Source organism: Aquarana catesbeiana, linkage group LG11 (assembly GCF_042186555.1).
Source record: "Aquarana catesbeiana isolate 2022-GZ linkage group LG11, ASM4218655v1, whole genome shotgun sequence".
NCBI classification, from domain to species: Eukaryota; Metazoa; Chordata; class Amphibia; order Anura; family Ranidae; genus Aquarana; species Aquarana catesbeiana.
Window position 1 is genome coordinate 234,361,992 of NC_133334.1, and position 21,516 is coordinate 234,383,507.

At 42.7% G+C, this 21,516-nt stretch overlaps 1 protein-coding gene across 2 annotated transcripts in view; it reads right to left on the reverse strand.

Annotated features, from left to right (window-relative positions):
• The window catches only part of CPNE2 (copine 2), a 180,902-nt gene that overhangs the window by 68,496 nt on the left and 90,890 nt on the right, over positions 1-21,516 (reverse strand). For both annotated transcript variants that reach the window (XM_073605522.1, XM_073605524.1), the window contains exons 8-9: positions 12,033-12,131; positions 9,089-9,175 (exon numbers count right to left, since the gene is read on the reverse strand). In XM_073605522.1, the coding sequence (XP_073461623.1) occupies positions 9,089-9,175; positions 12,033-12,131 (186 nt within the window). The remainder of the gene's footprint in view (positions 1-9,088; positions 9,176-12,032; positions 12,132-21,516) is intronic.

The window sequence follows — 21,516 nt, forward strand, 5'->3', positions numbered from 1 at the left end:
CTACTGAAACAGGTGTCAGGTATTTTTGAATCTGGCACAGGCCATTTTAAAGGGCATTGCAGCCAGAAAAGTACTGTTAGGGATTTATTGAATTCCCCAGAATATTTATAACAGGATCATCAGTTTTTTTCTGTATTTGTAGAAAATGTTTTTAGCCTGAAAAAAGAAAACAAATGCAGTCACCACTTCTATGAACTGGAAAGCTACAGTAAATGTCAATTTAGATATATTTTGAATATTTAGGTTTATATACCCTTTGATTCTGTAGTGCAAACCAGACCAGGGATACTAATATAAAACGGAAAATTTCCTATCAAATACTTACAGTAATTTTCCTTTCCTGATAGACTCCATGGCAGCATACGTATGGGTTAACCCCGCCTCCACTCCTCTTCCATAACTAGCCTACTCCGGACACTGGGGGGGTGACTCCTGCTGCCATGGAGTCTATCGGGAAAGGAAAATTTACGCTAAGTATTTGATAAGACATTTTCGGTTTTCCTTACAGACTCCATGGCAGCATACGTATGGGAACTAACTAGCCATACATCCAATGGGCGGGCAATGCTAACCCAAAGGCTTTAATTTGTACCGTCAACAGACAGGACCTGCAAGCCACAATAAACAGACTCTACACTAAAATGAGCCACAAATGTATTGATTGAGGACTACAAGACTGGCTTAGATTACGTTGGGAACCACATGCTGCGAACCTGCCCCAGATGTAGACCCACTCCTTGTCGAGTAAGCAGTCACTACCTCCAAAAGGAGCCAAGCCCTTGCCTCTGTGAGTCTGTTGGATGGCCTTACACAATCCATGCCACAATAGTTCTAGATGAGGCACGTTTTCTCTGTCCTTTCTGGCAAAAGAATCAACAGGCGTTCTGAAGCCTGAGGGAAGCTGTAGCTTGTAGATATAACTTCACAATATCTGAGGGATCCTAAAACTGAAGGAAGGCCCTGCTGGGAGTCAATTCAGGATTCCCTGTTTACTAGACATGCGCTTTAACCAACTAAGCCAGAGCCTGCCCTCTCCCACATCCAAAGGATGCAAGTTAGAACTCTAAAGGTTGGCAGAACAATTTCTTGGCTCCCACAAAAGACTGATGCACCCTTGGGAATTGAGTCAAGCATAGGTAACAGCACTGTTCGACGCAAGAAAAGTTCTCCATGACCAGTGAATCAATCTCTGAGGCTTTTTATGCCAACGTGATAGCCAGGAAAAAGGCGACTTTGACGGAGAGGCCTTTAACAGAGACAGCCCTCAAATTCCCGGGGTTAAGGGGGTTGAGAACAAGAGGGAGACTCCATTTGGAAAATCTCCGCTTACTCTGAGGTCTGAGCCTAGCTGCTCCCTTGAAGAACTGTTGGACAGGAAAAGATGCCTAGACCGGGATACACCTGTGAAGGCCGATAAAGCTGACACTTGAACGTCAAGGGAGCTGACCGATAGAGCCAGACCTAAATCCGACTGAAGGAAGCCTAGGATATTTAGAACTTCTAGATCACTACATGATCTGTCAGCAGCAGACATGTATTGAACAAACTTTGACCAGATTCTCCCCTAAATTTTGTTTGCGTTCATTCTCTAGTATTCAAGAGAACAGAGATGACTCTGGAGGAGCAGCCGAGGACCTCCAATCTCAAGAATCAGGCTGTCAAACGCAACCATGCTGGATATGGATGTAGAATTGCACCCAGTGACAGAAGGTCTGGCTTGAGGAGAAGGTGCACTGGGTACCGGAAGCTAAACTATGCTAGCAAGGGGAACCATGGCCTAATTGGCCAATAAGGTATCACTGCCACTACCCCCACAACCTCTGTTCCGAGTATTTGTAGAAACCCGAGGTTGACCAGGACTGGAAGAAATGCACAGGTCCTCCTGCATTTTCAATGATCCATCAAGGTATCTGTGCCTGAAAACCTCCACATGTAGAGACCAATCGTTGTCAAATTAGACTCTAGAAAGAAAGTCTGTTAAAACGTTTCGGACTCTGGGGACATAAGCCACTGAGATGTAGGCTTGATTCTTCTGAGCCCAGGATATAATTGGTTCCACTTTCTGTAATAGAGAACAGGTTGTGAGTCCCCATTTGTCTTTTAATGTAGGAGATCCCCGTAGTGTTGACTAGCCTAAGAGCACTGACTCTCCCTTCGTTATATGGTGAAAGGCCTGTAGGGTGCAGAAGGCTGCCCGTAGTTTCAGAATGTTCAATACAATATTGTGAAATTGACAGCCCCGCCTGCCTTGAGCTATCCCTGACAGGCAGCAAGCCCCCCCCCCCCCATTCCATGCTAGCATCAGACGTGATTGTGAACCAGGAAATGGGGCAATGGAATGGCAAATCAGCCAGTTTCTCCATTGGAGCCACCAGGGGACTCGCTCTCATGACTGAGGTTATGTAGATGACCTGAATTCTGCTTCCTGGCTCCCACTGCTGGAGAAACCCCTTCTGGTAGGGTGGCCTTCTCCAGCTTCCACTTGACCCTTGAAACCATAGACACCATAGTGCCAATCATTTTATACACTAAAAGACACGCAGGTGGGTGGAAGACAGGGCCAGGAGTATTCTGCTCCAAAACATCGGAATCCAGAGTCAAGGCAATGGTCCTCTTGATTATATTGAACTGAGCCCCGAGGCACACAGAAGACTGAGTGGACTCCAGATGACTTTTTTCCAGATTCAGGTGCCAACCGAATTTGAGGAGCATTGAAAAGACATGAGCTCTGGGCTCCAGCAGCTGCCCTCTGTTTTGGGACAGTAGGAGAAGGACATCCACGTAACTATGCAGGCGTATGCTCCTTGTTTTAATAAAGACCATAACAACCAATAAGACCCTGAAAACACACAGGGTGATGTTGAAAGCCTGAATGGCTGTAGCTGGAGATGGTCTTGACCTACAGCGAACCGAAGGAACTTGCGGAAGTCTTCTCTTTTGCTGAAAATTGTCTCAGGTGCGCAAGGTCCAAAACCGGCCTCTGCAAGCTGTTTCTTTTCATGACCATAAAGAGGGGTGAGTATCTGCCCTGAAATCTCTCGCATTCAGAGACTTGCACGGCAGCACTTTTCGACACCAGTGACTTTACCTAAAGGATGAATATATGCTTCCTTTATCTTAGAGCGAGGCAAAATCCATTGAAATTAATCCGATATGAGGAGGACTTCTGATGAACCATGCATGTCCCGAAAGACCACTTTAACGTTCCAATAGTCTGAGACCAAAACTCAATAGATTCTTGTATACCCTAGTTCAAGCCTTTTAGCATACTTCTGAGGGGAAATCTGGTCACCTCACGAGCTCTTCCTAAAGACGTGACCTGGTCTATAAAAACGTGCGACCCTCGCACGCTTTGAACTTTGTTCTCTAGACCAGGGTATGCAATTAGTGGACCTCCAGCTGTTGCAAAATTACAAGTTCCATCATGCCTCTGGGTGTCATGCTTGTGGCTGTCAGAGTCTTGCTATGCCTCATGGGACTTGTAGTTCTGCAACAGCTGGAGGTCTGCTAATTGCATATCCCTGCTCTAGACTGTCGTCTTCCGGCTTATTAGGCGCCAGTTCTGAGGCAAGACCCCAACTTGCCAACTGTGGCCCGGGTTACGGTGCTTTCCAGCTTGCCAAAAGATGAAGCTTTCTCAAGAGGAATGCTATATTACGCCTGTTAGAGGCGGGATCAGCAAGCCCAGGCCCCAGCCATAGCACTCACTTCAATAGAAACCAAAATGTGTAGCGCTAAATGAAAGACACACCTTCAAACTAATGAGGTGAAGAGCTAATGCTCTACATACAGTTTAACCAAAAAAGAAGAACAAAGATAAATGTCCATCACTGAAAAAGATTGAATATAAAAGTCCGTGAACATAGAAACTCTACTAGTCACCACTTGTGAGTGATGTGTAAAGTACCTTCACCAGCGTATAACCATAAAAGTCTTAAAGAGATGATGTACAGCTGGTTCATAAAGAGTCCCACATGTATATGTTGAATAATGCGTGACCCCAGAAGACGACTTTTTTAGTTGAAACATGTCGGGTGGACCCCTCACGACTACCGCTACACGATTGATACGCTAATTTTATCTGCAAAAAATGTGAGTCTGTTTTTACTGTTACTTTTTAAATAAATCCAAGTTCAAACGTTATTATACTATGTGAGTGTTTTCATTCCTCACATGCAATACGAATCTTTCGCATGGCCTATGGTGGTATATCTATTAATGTGGAAGTCGTGCTGACCAATTCTTCCCCCCCACGGTTTGTGTGATGAAGACATCTGACCGGATAATACATCTAGACCTGTTGGTCACCAAGCCTCTTTGACCTGTATGGCATATGCTATTTCAGGCCACTACTTCCGCCATATGTGGGGAGATCCATCGTTATATTTGGAGAAGACACGTCTTTGGAACCCCTTGTGATCCCTTCAGGCTGTCAAGGTCTTCCTACTATTGCCAGTGAGCAATAAAAGCCGGTTTGACCCTCACAGTATATACTGTCTTGGGTCCAAACCCTTCGGTAAGCCCCCATCTTTACTGGCTGAGGGAATTGCACATTTTTAAAGACACTGTGGTGTGATGTTTAAGAGTTGGTCCATCCACGCATTATTCAACATATACATGTGGGACTCTTTATGAACCAGCTGTACATCATCTCTTTAAGACTTTTATGGTTATACGCTGGTGAAGGTACTTTACACATCACTCACAAGTGGTGACTAGTAGAGTTTCTATGTTCACGGACTTTTATATTCAATCTTTTTCAGTGATGGACATTTATCTGTGTTCTTCTTTTTTGGTTAAACTGTATGTAGAGCATTAGCTCTTCACCTCATTAGTTTGAAGGTGTGTCTTTCATTTAGCGCTACACATTTTGGTTTCTATTGATTTGTTTGGCAATTATTCTTTTTGCGGTGTTAGCGGCTTACCATTTGGAGCAAGCGCAATTTTACTACTGGTGTGGTTTTGGTGTATACATAGCACTCACTTGCCGTAATTGACGAGAGCATAACCCGCGCCACTATGCGGATGATGTCAATTGGAGCCTCACCATGGAAACCGACACCAACTCTGGCTCCTGAACTACAGAGTTTCTGAAAATGCTCTTGAATACTGAGGCCACATTCTCCATCCACATTTTCATCCTTTTCAACATGGCCACAAGAGCCCAGGCTGACTTTCAGGCTATTCACTGCATCTTCCAAGGAAAAGTGACATGCTTGCTTAGAAGGGAGGTATAACGCCCGACCTTGCTCCACTCATCCAAAATGATGTCCCCTAGTTCCGTTAGGAATGGGTAAAATAGAACACTCTCTCTAAGGTTACATCTACACTATTGCAACCCCAAATTCACACGATTTAGAGTGCAAATTTCAAGTGCGACTTCGATGCAACCTTGAGTGCAGCCCGATCCAACTTTACAGTCTCTGGATCAAAGCTCCATCAAATGTCGCACCAAAGTAATGCAGGAACCTTTCCAGATTAGCTGCAACCTTATGTCACATAAATTGGAATGGATTCCATTGAAATCAATGGGCTGTGACTCATCATATGACCCTATGTGTCCAAAGTCGCATGACAAGTCACACTAGAGGACGGAGCCCAAGGTGCTTACAGAACTTCCTCTTGCTTTGCAGGAGACTCTACAGACATGTAGATGCACCCATCATTGTCTTGTCCAAAAGGCGTTACAAGGGTAAAGAGACTCATCTCCCTCTGCCTTACTGTCTGAGGTCTTCATAGATGGATGGCTTGGATGGGACAGTTCCAGCTCTTCCTGGTCATCCTAGTGTGAGAACATGCCGCAATGGCTTATTGAACTTTGCGTGTGGCTTGCATCCCACTCTTTAAGGGATTCTTGCACCACGTGCCTCACCAGAGATTCCATTTGCTGGAAATCATCACCTCCTTTCCCAACTGCATGGGCTTAGCATAGCTCACACAGAGACTTGCCCCAGCAGGCTCCCTCCTTGGAGTGGCTGACATAGCGGTGGGTGCGTAAAGGAGGATTCAGAGCTTCTGCTATGAAGGCTGGACCTTGACAGTGACCTATGACAAATATATCTGGAAGAAGAGTGTTGTGACTTAATGGGGTCTTTATCATCTAGTGCCATGTATTGTCAATCTGACCTAGAAGCAAAAGCAAAATAGGATAGAAAGGAAATGGTTAAAGAACCCAAAAAGAATACCCAGGTCAGCAAGGAAAGGAAAGGGTTAAACCCACCCTCTCATACTTGCTACACAAGGGCTGGCCACACGGGGGGGCAGTGATACATCCACAGTGCTAAACTGCACAGACAGACAGACAACCTGCACAGGTGATCAAATAGTAAAAACACACAGAGGCAGTATACCAGGGTGTTAATGCGGAGCATATACCTGTGATGATTGCACACAGGATTTAGGGAAACTGCTGCAAGCTGCCCATAGAGTAATCCCAATATCAACAGTACTGACCGCTGATTAAATTTCTCCACTGAAATGACGCAACCCCTTCCCCCAGCGTGCATGCGCTGAGCCCTTGGGCAGGAGTAACCCAGAAATGCCCGGCCGGAAGAGAAAGCAGCAGCTTGGAACGCCAGTGAGCTCCAGCTGCCATAGACTGGAAGACATTAGAGCCAGGGAAGAAAACAGACAAACAGAAAAACACACAAACTGCTGCCATGGAATATGTATCAACAAAGTATACATCACCACACACGGCATGAACACAGATCTGCAATTCATTCCTGCTTTCACAATCAAAACCAGGCCAGGTAGGCTGATCACGCCCTACTTGGGGCAGATAGGGCCACCCGCTAATAGCTGGGTTATCTGGCCATTGTGCCCCTTGCCTGCCAATGGCCAGGCTTTAGCTCTTCCAGTGCCTCTTCCCTTTGCCCACTCCATACCCTGCTAATAGCCAAGGCTTAATGGAGTATCGCAACCTATCTTCCCAGTGGTACTTCAGGTAGTTGAATAACCAAACTGGTCCTTAGGAGGAGGACAAAAAGGGAATGCGGCCTCTGGCTCAGAGCAAATATTTATGGGAGTGGGGTCCTATAGGGGAGGAGTGGAGGCAGGGTTAACCCATACGTATGCTGCAATGGAGTCTGTCAGGAAAATGTATTTGTTAAAGAGGTTGTAAACCCTCATGCTTTTTCACCTTAATGCATTCTATGCATTAAGGTGAAAAATCGCAGCCATTGGCTCCCACTGCTGTCAATCAAATCCAATGATGCGGACGCCACGGGGCGGGGGCCGTGTTCTACTTTCTGTGTGGATACGTGCAAAAGCAGGACTCGGGAGCGAGCCCACACAGGTTTCCACCAAGAACGCTTCTACGGGGAGGAGCTACCAGCGCCCCTGGGGGACCCCAGAAGAGGTAGATCAGGGCCACTCTGTGCAAAACAAACTGCACAGTGGAGGTAAGTATGACATGTTTGTTATTTTTTTTTTTTTAAACAAGGGTTTACAACCCCTTTAATGGACAACTGTCTAACAAGTAACGAACAGCTCAACTGTTTTACCGACTAAAGTACCAATAAGAACTAATGCTTTATGGAAAGCCAAAACAAAACAAAAAAAAAAAAGAAGCCACCCAGTACACAGGACTCCAACCCAGTGTACTAATTATAATATGTTTGAAAGATAAATATCAACTAAAGTATGATAAAATAAACCAAAATTAAAATGCCCAACTAAATGAGGACAATACAAACTATGATCAAATAAAAATCAATGTGTGTGGGTAGCCTAAAAACTAGACAAATAAAAAATGAAAGCAGGCCATAGATGATGCGACTTTTTGCATCATCTATGGCCTGCTCGATTCCCTCATCTGAATCCCTCCCTCTGAGCTATTGTGTTCCCCCAGCGGCGGGGGGGGGGATGGGGAGCCATCCCTGTCTGGAGAACACAGTGATTATTACTAGTGGCTATAGCCTCTAATAATCGCATGTAAAAATCAGATTGATCAACTTGGGTACAATTAGCCTGCTCATAGATGGTTTAAACCTCCGCAGATCCCTTAACACTCCAATCAGGTTTGCTGCTGTGTGCTGTGGAGGGGAGACTATTTGTATGACATTTGTCCTTTTTTGGTGATCCTTCCCCCCCTTTTTTCTTTTTTTTCTTCTTTATTGCTACCTGCCTTTTGGTTTTCTTTTTCTTGTTGTTTATTTCAGTGGGTAATTCCCATCTTTGGGATAAAAGTTAGGTCATGATTTTGGGGTTTTTCAGCTTGGGAATGGAGCTTATTTACACATTTAGTAGGGGAAGTAATTTATTATATGCATACGTTTCTTGATCCCAGACTTACATTTATTTATTCATCCATCTAATAATTTTTATCTATCATGTACTTTTATTGATTTGTGTTCATCAATTTATATTATTTTTTATGTTATTTGATTGGTATTTCTTCATCCAGCGAGCCCTTGGCTTGCGAACATCATTTATTATTTTCATTTTAATTTATTTTATTTATAACAGGTACTTATATAGCAATGTCAATTTACGCATTGCTTTACATATATTATATATTCACATTAGTCCCTGCTCCTTTTATTTTGTTATTTGATTGCCATTGTGTATTTGATTACATGGCCTTTTACTAAGCAGCTCGTTTTTGTTTTACAGCTCCTTTAAGGGCCCCACTATCACTAGCAGTATATTTATTCTCCATGGGTAACCCGGTAGGTCAGCTGAGGAAGTTACCTCGATGAACATGTCCTGCGCATTTTCAAAGGTTGTGATGTCACACAAGGGGCCGGCACAATTGGATCCCAGGATCTGTGCATCTCTAACACGTCCGAGGAGTGAAGCCTGTCAGTGATTAGATCTGTGGACTTTGCTGTCCTGTTATTTCTATGCCCCTGACCAGGGTGTCTGACTAGCACTGCAATCATCCCATTTGTGGGCAGTTCCCCTGGGTGTTATGCCACTTACCTTTTGATTAGTATATAGATTGTTTTTATTAAAGTGCTTTTACTGATGATACCGCACAATGGTCTTTGCGCTGTGTCCCTTTCCTCCCTGTTGTGAACTGTTTTACACTGAAACAGGCTCAGACATTCTAAACTATCCAGAACTTGTCACAAGTAAGACCCACCTTGCAGGATTTAATGATAATTACTCCAGAGTTTTTGTAGCTTCTTTTTTTCTTTTGTTTCTTTGGATTAATACATTCAAACTCTACCTGAAATGAGGAGAAATCACATCAGAGAGAAAATCCTCTACACATAACAATTTCTTATTAGCTATTGTAAGCCTACTCCAGAAAATGACAGTTGGAAAAAGAATGTCGAGATCTGATTAGCCACTGTGATAAAACACAGACTTAGATATTCTGAAAATTGATGCGCCTAAATTACAGAAACACAACTAAAATAGAGAATCTGTCCACATAGGCTACTGTCTGTTTAAAAGGCTCTCCTCACCGACCCAATAATAATAACCTTGGCAATGCTCCCCGGTATGGGAGAGCTTAGAACCTCCTGACATTTGAAAGGGTTTGTGTCTAGCAGTCAATCATAAGGCCCAAGCACTGGCGCACATAATGGCGGGAGTAATGTCATCGCTCACCTTGGAGTCCAACACCAACCAACAGTGTCAGCTATGGCAGAGGCAGGTCCTACAGGGAGTGCTGGCAAGGCACCAGTGGGTCAGGGGGCCCCTTTATAAAAAAAGATATTGTAATTTTGCCCTGAATAAACAAAGCAACAGTGTCTCTTTAAACCTGTAACAGATGGGCTTCAATTAGTGACCTCCTTCTAAAAATGATGGTTGCCTGGCTGTTATGTCGACCTGCTACCTGTTATGTTGAGACTAGGACCCAGCCAAGTAAGCAATACAACAACATCAGTGTTAGAAGTCTTTGTCTGCATGCTTGTTCTGGATAACTAATTTAGGTTGGGTTCAAACTATTGTGAATTGGATGTGGCTTTCCTCACATCCAATTTGCATAGCAGGAGATTGTGACCGGCTCTCTGTGGAGCCGGTTCCCACAACCCCAGAGCGGCTCTGGTATGAATTGCACAGGAGTCCTGTGCGTCTTTTGGTCCATTTCAGGTCCAAATTCAGCCAAACATTCGGGCTTAATTTGGACCTGAACCAGTGAATGGAGACGCATAGGACCCCTGCTCTGAGCCGCTCCGTGCTCTAGTGGGAACCCAGCCTTAAAGTGCAGAAATAAGTGGACCCAGCATGACAACCAGGAGGTAACTTATTTTCAAAAGGAATGCTCAGTAATGGCAGCTGTTGTTTTCTTCTCATGGTCCCAATTAATGGAACTACACCTGCATTTACAATATTTGATAAAACAGACAGAACATCAGTAATAATGCTGCTTACATGTTCCATGAAAGCAAGAGTTTATAGTTTTTTCATATAAGGAACCACTTCCATGGAACTGAAAAATTTGCTTATTAAACCGTTTTTGAAGCCTTATAAATTAACTGCAGGGACGATATACACAGAACAAAAAGCAGAATACTTTGGCAGCTTGCTGCACTGTTTCTATTCTCAGCCCCTTTACAAGAAAGTAAAACCTTGTGCATCAGAGTTGAAGCTCCATAGAATTTATTGTGGTCAAAAAAGGGCAAACATTTCAACTCAATCGTGTCTATTCTCAGCTCTCTATATTTAGGTATATCTACACTGCCCTACCCTCACTGACACTTTGCTCATTCAGCTAAAAAGCAGGACGTTGTTTTAAAGTGAACATGTGCCTGGGCCAGTTGTGGACACTGGGTTTGAAACACAGACCCAAAACACTTTATTGCAACATTGTAACGTTTGTATCTACTCTGTTTTAGTGAGCGGCAGCTGCAGGGGAGACAAGACAGTGCTTGACAATGACTGGGAATTCTGGGAGCCATGACATCACCCATATCTCATGTCCATGTCCCAGCTGCTTTCAGCGCTCCCTCCTCTCCCCTGCAGTCATTGCTGACTGACACGGGGGAGCCTGAGCTGTGGATCACATGACTGGACTGAAGTGGACTTAAAATAGGTAAGTATTTAGATGTTCTTTTACACGGGTTAAGCAGTATAGGTAGTGGGGGGTATGTTTTTAAGACTAGTTAGTGTTAGGCTGGAATTCTATTTTAACATTAATATGTATATATGATGTTAGGTCCACCTTAACCAACCATATTTCCTACAGTTTGTACACTTTGCACACCGCACTCAGGCCATATTTGATATGGTAGGCTTTAACAGAGCTACTGCAATTTGAGTAAATGCACCAAATGAACAGTGATCCAATAAAGTCCTTAAGTGGTAAGATTATGAATATTCTTAGTCCATAACACCTCCTTCCACCACCTTTGAGTGTATAGTCTACAGAAAGAACCGCCACCACAATGGATGAAATGCTTGCTTACCAGCTTTCATAGACCTCTTATCACAGAAGGTCAAAAGAAGCGCTTGTGGCTATAAACCCAGCCAGGGCCTCTAAGCATCATCTATCAGTCCTCTTGCAGCATGCAACTTGATCATTGATAGTAGCAAAAAATATAAAGGCTCCATATGGCATAAAATCCTTATAAAACTTTTATTAACAGGTTATAAATTGCACGTACATATAAGCAATCCAAACTTAAAAAATCAGTATGCCAGTTGGCAATTGGAACAATACCATCTGTCCAGGACTCTTGATGATGTCAGCACGTCACGCCGCTCTACGTGTTTGGTCATACGTTGACGTTGTCCGGGGCCTGAAAGCTGGTAAGCAAGCATTTCTTCCATTGCGGTGGTGGTTCTTTCTGAAGACTATACACTCCAAGGTGGTGGAAGGAGGTGTTATAGACTAAGAATATTCATCATCATACCACTTAGGGACTTTATTGGATAACTTTTCCTTTGGTGCATTTACTCAAGTTGCAGTAGCGCGACTCTGTTACTCTGTTAAGCTTACCATTTCTGTACTGTGCCCATATCTCACAGGAGAGTTGCTGCTTTCACAATGTGAATTTGATTATTAGCGCAGTTTTTTCTTCTTTTATAGACATGTTTGATATGGGCTTGTTTTTTTAGGAAGTGGTACTACTCACAGACAGATTATCATGAGCTTCACACATTTTCAGTGCTGTTGTCTGGAATTCTCCTATAAAATCATGTCCTCCGTCATTGTCGTGATCAAAGCATGTGATCTGTGGAAATACATCACAAAATACTGAGAGTAAGAGAGTTAGAAGCTGACATTACAGCTGATGGGTTACTTTGTTTTTATTGTGCCTAAACTGAATATCCTAATTGCAAAAACTGGAAGAACATTTTGCAGGGTATACAAAATTGGTCTATTGCTACTGAAATAATATCTAGGTCTTCACAAAGTTAGCACATCCAGTAGATGCCGTATCTCAGCCAGCTGTTAATATACTGCAGCTTTAAAAGCTCAATTATCAAGGGTTCTTCCATAGTGGTGAAAAGGAAGTAAAGATCATGGATTTGAATTGTCAGTGATAAGTTAATATACTGTACTTTCACAGTGCATTAAAGGTACCCCAATACAGATGGATTATCCTTACTGGTGATACCTCTCTACTCATCTCTGGGGACATGTATTTACTTAAAGTGTTACTAAACCCACAACAGTAAAATTAGTCTGTATATGCAGTAAAGCATGCTTGTTATACTCACTGTGGAACCTAAGGGTTTAATCCTACACATTGTGTAAAAAAGCTGTTTAATCCTGTCTTCTCTGATCCTCCTCTTTTTCCACAGTCCCCAATCCATCTCCTGCTAGAACAGAGCCTTGGTGGCACTCTGCACATGCTCAATTTCGTGTGTATCGCTAGAGAGTTTTTTTTTTTCTTGCGAGGGTGTATGTGATCCACACAGGGCCAATCAGTACTGTCCAGAGGGTCAGGGGTCATGCAGCCTCATAGGACACTCAGAGGAGAATGAAAACTCCTCCTACAAGGTTTAACCAGACACATAAAAGTCATAAGAATGCTATATACTGCTGAAGGTATTTAGCAGTTTATATTTACTAAAATAATTGCATTTCCATGCTCAGTGTATTGTGGGAGACTAGATATAGTGAATGCAGGGTCCTGGGTTTAGTAACACTTTATTTATCCCTCTGAACTCCACGACAAGAGAGAGAACTTTCAGGTTCACAGGAAGCTCTGTAAGGCATATCAACTTCTGATAAGTTCTGACCAATCAAAATGAATGCAACAAGAGTTTTCTTATTCCTGACTTTGAATTCAATGTAACAGTCCCACATATCTAGTGTATACCACAGTAATGGTAATCTGGGTATAATCTTTTTGTTTTTGTATTCATATGGAAAAATTAAAACTAAATAAGGATTATTAAAATAAGTTGATAAATTGGATAAGCAGATCTTGACTCCAAGAACTTGTGCACCACCAACACTCCAAACATTTTGATATCATTGAAATGTTATTTGACCACATTCATAGTACCATGCTCCAACAGGGTCAAATTTCTGCCTAACATGTGCCGCAGCTGTGCAATGAGAAAATATATCCAGAGATTGAAAGGGCTTAATCACTTCTCTCTGGAATATTTATTTATTTATTTCAGGTACTTATATGGCAAGCATTCTATTCTAATTCTTGGGATCCATATTAGTTCTCTTATTATGGTGGCATCCAGTTTCATGTATAACGTATTAAATAATATAACAGCAGCCCACCACTGACAGTGCTTTGTTAGCTCACATAATTACCTTTTGCCTAAAGTGTTCCATTTACAGGGTTTAGAAGGTTTGATTTCAAGGAATTTTTTATTAAATTCTCAGGTACATAAAGCTGAATTTCAGATAGCTTTAAAAAAAGACAGAATAATGCAGTAACCATATTTATCTTGGCATCCGCCTCCTTTAACCCTCTGTACACTGGGAGAGAAAGTGGCGGCATTTGGGGCCAATCCGGGGTGTTGCATGCACATATATTGACAAGGAACACACTGGCAGGTGGAGAGAGTAAAGTGATAAGTTTGTCTGTCTATTGCTGTTCCTTAGTTTTCTAATCACAGGCTGGTGCAACATGTAGTACATGAATGTCCAGATCTTCAATACAGTAATATTGGTTTCACTAGCAGCACAGATATACAGCCTTTGTGGGATTATCCAACCCAGCATCACCTTTTTAGATGTCAAGGAGTGGGAAATGTATTGTGTAATGTCTATATCAGATAGTAGACCACACTCGACTGTCATTCATGCAGAGAATTTGGCTTTTTCGAGTTTCGCTTTTTTTTTTTTTTTTTTTTGATATTAACAATAAAATATTGTCTGACTCTTAAATTTAAGGTGGGGGGATATTTGAGAAATGGCAAGTATGAATCCTATATCCAACATGAAAAGGCTGGAAGGACATAAGCTCTTCACACTTTAAAGGCAACTGTTTTAACAACAGACTGAGATGACTCCACAAAATCTGTCTTACACCAACCAATCTACACAAAATTAACTTTCCTTAACTGCCTCCACTGAGGAAGGAGTAGATTATGGATAGTTGGTTCAGCACTGGAACCAGCGTCTTGATTTTTTATCTGATCTCTTAACACTTTACAGGCTACTGTTGTAATAACAGACTGAGAGCAGAGGTGGGGGACTCGAGTCACCTGTTTGAGGACTTGCGACTTGCTTGACAAAATTAAATAAATGACTCGACTTGACTTTGACTTGTCACTAATGACTTGCGACTTGACTTTGACTTGGGCTATTTGACTTGCAATGACTTGGCACCACCAGTTCTGTGTCTTGGCCTAGGCAAAAGCCGCCCCCCCCCCCACAAAAGAAAGCTCCCGAGTCCCGGCTTCGGGGTAGATCAGTATTTTGACTTAATTTGTGACTTGGCCAAAATAAATGACTTGACTTGCTTGACTTCTAGCAGGGACTCGACTTGACTTGCTTGCTTTTCACCACAGTAACTTGGGACTTGCTTGTGACTTGAAGGTTAAGACTTGAGACTTGCTTGTGACTTGCACATGTGTGACTTACTCCCATCACTGACTGAGAGTACTTCATCAAATCTACTCTACACCAACCAATCTACACAAAATTACAATTGTCTAATTCCAGTGATTTTGGATAGTTGATTCGGAATTGGAACCAGCTTCCTAGTTTCTTATCTGATATATTTTGTATATATATCTCAGTAAACCTAAAGATGAAAAGATCTGGTCTCATCATGCTAGTATCTTCCCACCAGAGGATCTCTTCTTGGCAAGAAAAAGCAGAAGTGTTTCTTGGAAAAAATGAAGCCTCCAACTCTTAAATACAGGAGGACAATTGCAAATCATATGCGACTTCACAAAAAGACACATAATGCATATAACAAAAACTGACATGAGTCAGTTTTTGTTGTGGTCGAGTCTTGGACCCTGGAGTACTACGTAGCCATACAGGAGGATGGTTATTCTGCTCATTATGGAACCTCATATATACAAATGCATATTGACTTCTCTAACCAAGAGAGTCAATACACTCTGGTAAGTGTGTTTTTGTAGAATGGTGATGGAGCACTGAGGTGCGGTTATTGTAAAGTGGAAGATTGGTAGTCTTTGGATGAAGACATCCTATATAATAATAATATTGGAGTCACTTTCTTTTTGAATATGGGACTTCTATTAAAACTCCCCTTCCTGTTTAAGACCCACCCTAAAATTTTCCAGTGGGGGCACTAATTTCAACAGAAATAAAATTAAGATTCCTTAATATGTACAACTGACACAAGCAAAGGATTGCAGGAGAGTCCTACTACCTACCTGCCAGGTATAGGTGACCATGTCAGTGTCCCTTGTGTCTGGTACCATCCCTCGATTAAAAGCCCTTTGGCAGTAAGGTAAGTGTCATGCAAGTTTCACCCAAATAGTGTAGCTTTCCTTCAACCCAGGGTACCCCATGCTATATAATCTAGTCAGCCACTGTATAAACATTAACACCCACCTCCTATATCAATTACCAGTAGCTGATATTTATGGTAAGTCACTATGATACAGCTGTGCTCATAAGTTTACATACCCTGGCAGAATTTATGATTTCTTGGCCATTTTTCAGAGAATATGAATGATAAACACAAAAAACTTTTCTTTCACTCATGGTTAGTGTTTGGCTGAAGCCATTTATTATCAATCAACTGTTGTTTACTCTTTTTAAATAATAATGGCAACAGAAACTATCCGAATGATCCTGATCAAATGTTTACATACCCCAGTTCTTAATACCGTGTATTGCCCCCTTTAACATAAATGACAGCTTGAAGTCTTTTGTGGTATTTGTGGATGAGGCTCTTTATCTTCTCAGATGGTAAACCTGCTCATTCCTCTTGGCAAAAAGCCTCCAGTTCCTGTAAATTCTTGGGCTGTCCTGCATGATCTCCCCAGAGTGGCTCAATGATATTGATGTCAGGAGACTGAGATGGCCACTCCAGAACCTTCACCTTATTCTGCTGTAGCCAATGACAGGTCGACCTGGCCTTGTGTTTTGGATCATTGTCATGTTGCAATGTCCAAGTACGTCCCAGGCGCATTGTTTGATAACATACTGCATTCATCTTGCCAACAATTTTGAATAAATTTCTTGTGCCTTTGTAGCTCCCACATCCCCAAAACATCAGCAATCCACCTCAGTACCTTTCATCATAGGCCTTGTTGACTCCTCTCCAAAGGTAGTGTTTATGGTTGTGGCCAAAAAGCTCAATTTTGGTCTCATCACTCCAAATTACTTTGTGCCAGAAGGTTTCAGGCTGGTCTCTGTGCTGTTTGGCATATTGTAAGCTGGATACTTTGTGGCATTTGTGTAGTAATCGCTTTCTTCTGGAGACTCGACCATGCAGCCCATCTTTCTTCATGTGCCCCCTTCATGGGCGTAGCATAAGGGGTTGCAGGGGTCACAATCACAACCCTGCCCCTAGCTCCAAGGGGCCCCTGCAGGATCCCTATCATATTATCATATCGTCAACAAAGTCCAGCTCCGATCTTCCCTAGGGCCCCAAAGCCATGCTCCAGTACTGGACTTCCACTTTGCCTTCCACAGTCCACACCCCTCTGTTCTAATTGGCTGGGAAGAAGTTGTGAGCCATTTCCTGAATGGAGAGGAGAACGGGGTGAGAGCAGCCCAGGATGGGGAAGTGTCTGGCAACGTGGAATGGTAACCAAGCTCAGCGAGTTAAGAGGAGGAGAGTGCTGTCCTGCAGCCATGATACGACCACTGTCACGGTGAGGTAAGACACCGCTCAGTGTCTCCTAGTCACCAGCTGGGATTCTCTGTACCCCCCCACCCAGAGATGTCTGCTTACCCCACTTCCCTGACAACTGGGGAAAAGACACACATCTCCGGTAAGTGACCTTCCCCCTTCTGATGTAAGGAGTAACTCTGGGAACTCAAAACTCTTAAGCCACTTTGAGTATCTTGGTGTGCGGTGGGTGTATCAGCACGCACAGTGGAAGTGGGGGGGCTAGGTACATTTTTGCATCAGGACCCACAAGCTTCAAGCTACGCCTCTGGCCTCCTTATTGTGTATCTTGAAACAGCCGCACCACATGTTTTCAGAGAGTCCTGTATTTCACCTGAAGTAAGTTATTTGTGGGTTTTTCTTTGCATCCCAAACAATTTTCCTGGCGGTTTTGGCTGAAATTTTATTTGGTCTACCTGACCATGGTTTGGTTTCAACAGAACCCCTCATTTTCCACTTCTTGATTAGAGTTTAAACACTGCTGATTGGTATTCTCAACTCCTTGCATATCTTTTTATACCCCTTTCCTGTTTTATACAGTTCCTGCAGATCCTTTGACAATTCTTTTGCTTTCCCCATGACTCAGAATCCAGAAATGTCAGTGCAGCACTGGATGAAAGATGCAAGAGTCTGTCAGGAGTCCAGAAACACATTGACCTTTACACACACACACTAATTACAAGTAAACAGATCACAAGTGAGGATGGTTACCTTTAGCCATTCAAACCCCTTTGTGTCAACCTGTGTGTATGTTATCAGGCCAAAATCACCAGGGTATGTAAACTTTTGATCAGGGTATTTGGGTAGTTTCTGTTGCCATTATGATTTGAAAAGAGTAAACACAGTTGATTGATAATAAATGGCTTCAGCTAAACACTAACCATGAGTGAAAGAAATGTTTTTGTGTTATCATTCATATTCTCTGAAAAATGGCCAACAAAACATAAATTCTGCCAGGGTATGTAAACTTATGAGCACAACTGTATATAGCAACTCCTCTGCCAAAGGCAAATAAATAAGAATATTTCCTAATATTTAACTGCCATATGCATCATTGCAAGCTTGAAAGCCTTCAGGGGTTTTTAGTAAATACAGTATATATATTAGATTGTGATCACCCAAAAGTTTGCAGGAAAGTCTTACTACCTACCTCCTAAGTGTAACTGACCATCTCAGTCTCCCTTGCATCTGCACCATCCCTACTACTCAGATTAGAAGCCCTGTGACAGCTAGGTACTTGTCCTGCAATTTACACTCCACTGGTGTGGTTTTCCTTTCAGCCTGGGTACTTACAGCCTGCCTGGCTCCCTTCTTGTGTTTTCACTGCACCTCTCCCAATATGGGGTCTCCTCACGCTCCTCCCCTTCACTCTACTGGCCTGAGCTTGTCAGCTGACTTTCTCCTCCAGTCATTTTCAGCCTCCCGACATGGCATCTGTCTCTCTGTACCTGAGAACTCAGGTGAGAGGTCCGCTGTGATGATAGGATAGTCAAAATTAGAAGCGGCGCCCCCCCCCCCTACAGTTGCAGAACGTCAGCTGCATTATGGGGGCTCCAGACCGATTTGCCTCCTGGCCCAGTCCACCCCATAAGACTGGTGCTACACTAAAAGTAGTGTGCTGCCCTCCTGCAACTAGGCCTGGGCCTTGTCAGCCTAGGCCAAGATACAGCGTTGATGGTGATTGATGTCTATATTTATTATTAGCGCTGCACATTTCGTTTAAATGTACTTTATTGGTCAACTTGTATCGGTTGGTATGTTAGCAGCTTTAAATTTGCTTTCAAGCGCAAATTCTTTTACAATTCTATTTTATATGTCTCTCATAATTTTCCATTGCTTTCGAGAGCCTAGAAAGCCACACATACTGCGTACAGTGTATGTGTACACTTACTGCGTAAGTGAATGGATGTACGTGTTTGTGCTTTTGTAAATGCTGATGCTTCTTTGTTTCAGTGTTTATATGACTGTGTTTCCAAAGAATTTTAGGAAGACATCTGTAAAAAATGTTGGACGAGTATGCGCAGGTAAATGCTAAAGCAAAAAAAGCATCTGCGTTTAGAAGAACATGGCTGTGTCCAACTATTCACTTGCATCGCAGGCTACACATGGCATGTGTGGTTCCCAGGGTGGGAAAAAGAACCAGGAAATTGCACTAGGCTTATAAAATACCTGCCAAAGCCATGTGAGCATAAACCCTTATCCTTATTTTTGTTATAATGTGTTTTGAAGATTGTCTTGCTGTCCTTCACGCATAAATAATCTTAATATGCTTCAGGTCTTTTGGATGAATGCGAAGTCATATATTCTTGTCTTCTTGTCCTCTGGTCAGATACTCACCTTATTTGGCCTTTTCATTATATTTACTGTCACTTTTATAACTGTGACCTTCATGGGTCTTACTTTAATATGGTAAATACACTGCTCAAAAAATTAAATGAACACTTTTTAATCAGAATATAGCATCAAGTCAGTTTAACTCCTGGGATATTGATTTGGCGTTGTAAAGGCAGAAGATTTTTTTTATCTTATGTATTAAGGTAAAAAACCTTCTGTGTGTAGCAGCCTCTCCAGCACTCCCCCAATTACTTACCTTACTACCATCTCTTTCCAGTGATATCCACGCCGTCCGGGACTCTCCTCCTGATTGGTTGAGACACAACAGCAGTGCCATTGGCTCCCGCGGCTGTCAATCAAAGTCAGTCAGCTAATCAGGGGAGAGAGAAGGCAGGGCCAGGTTAGGGCTCCGTGTCTGAATGGACACACGGAGCTGTGACTCGGCTCCTGTGTCCCCATAGGAAGCTGACTGTGGGGGCATTCGATAGGAGGGAGAGGCCAGGAGCAGCAAAGAGGGATACGAGAAGAGAAGGATCTCTGCACAGAGGAGGCAAGTATAACATGTTTGTTATTTATTTATTTTTTTTAACAAGCCTTTACAATCACTTTAAGTAGCAGAGGGGGTTGTTAATCCGTTTCAGCTGCTTTGGTGTAATGAAATTAACAACAGGTGCACTAGATGGGCAACAATGAGACGACCTCCAAAACAAAGGTGGAGGCCACTGACATTTTTTCCCTACTAATCTTTTCTGACTGTTTTTCACTAGTTTTGCAGTTGGCTAGGGTCAGTGTCACTACTGGTAACATGAGGCGATACCTATAGAGGTTACACAGACAGTCCAACTCCTATAGGATGGCACATCAATACGTGCCATTGCCAGAATATTTGCTGTGTCTCCCAGCACAGTCTCAAGAGCATGGAGGAGATTCCAGGACACAGGCAGTTTCTCTAGTAGAACTAGACAGGGCCATAGAAGGTCCTTAAACTATCAGCAGGACTGGTATCTGGCACTGGCAAGGAGGAACAGGATGAGCACTGCCAGAGCCCTACAAAATTACCTCCAGCAGGCCACTGGTGTGAATGTCTGTGACCAAACAATCAGAAACAGACTTCATGAGTGTGGCCTGAGGGCCCAACATCTTCTAGTGGGCTCTGGTCTAGTTCTGGTCGAGTTCTGGGGGGAAATACCCCAGGACAGCATCTGTCACCTCATTAGGAGTATGCCCCAATGTTATCAGGCATGCATACAAGTATGTTGGGGCCATACAAACTACTCAGTACCATTCTGAGTTATTGCAATGAAATTTCAGCCAAATGCTGCATCATTTTTTCACTTTTGATTTTCAGAGTGTCTTTGAATTCAGCTCTCTGTAGGTTGATAATTTTAATTTCCATCAAACGATGTGGCATCCTTTCGTTCCTAACACATTACCCAGTCCATATCAGTATAGATATTCAGCATGATATTTTTCCCCATTGAGATCTGATGCGTTTTCAAAGTGTTCCTTTAATTGTTTTGAGCAGTGTATAATGAATAACTCTAAACCCCAAAAGTGTTATAAACACTTTATTGTTCTCACTTTATTGTTCTCACACAATTTACTGAATAGAAAAACTCCTATAATTGATTCTGCTTTGGAACAAATACTGTTCAGTATAATTTTATTTTCTGTAAGTGCACCAGTTGTCTTCTTACATTTTTGGAACTTGTCCAGTAATTACTGTACTATAATCTAGAAGCAGGTGCATCTGAACATTGTCACTAGTGATAGACACCACCTCTCAAATTTACCAGTCAGGCCCCTTTCACACTTGTGCGACTTGTCCCACGATTTGGTACTGCAAAGTCGCATGACAAGTTATTCCCCATGATTTCTAATGATAGGCGTTCATATATGTGCAACTTCAAGTCGTGCCAACTTTAAAGTAGTCCCTGTACTACTTTGGTCTGACTTTCATGTGAGTTGAGGTCCATAGACCTCAAGT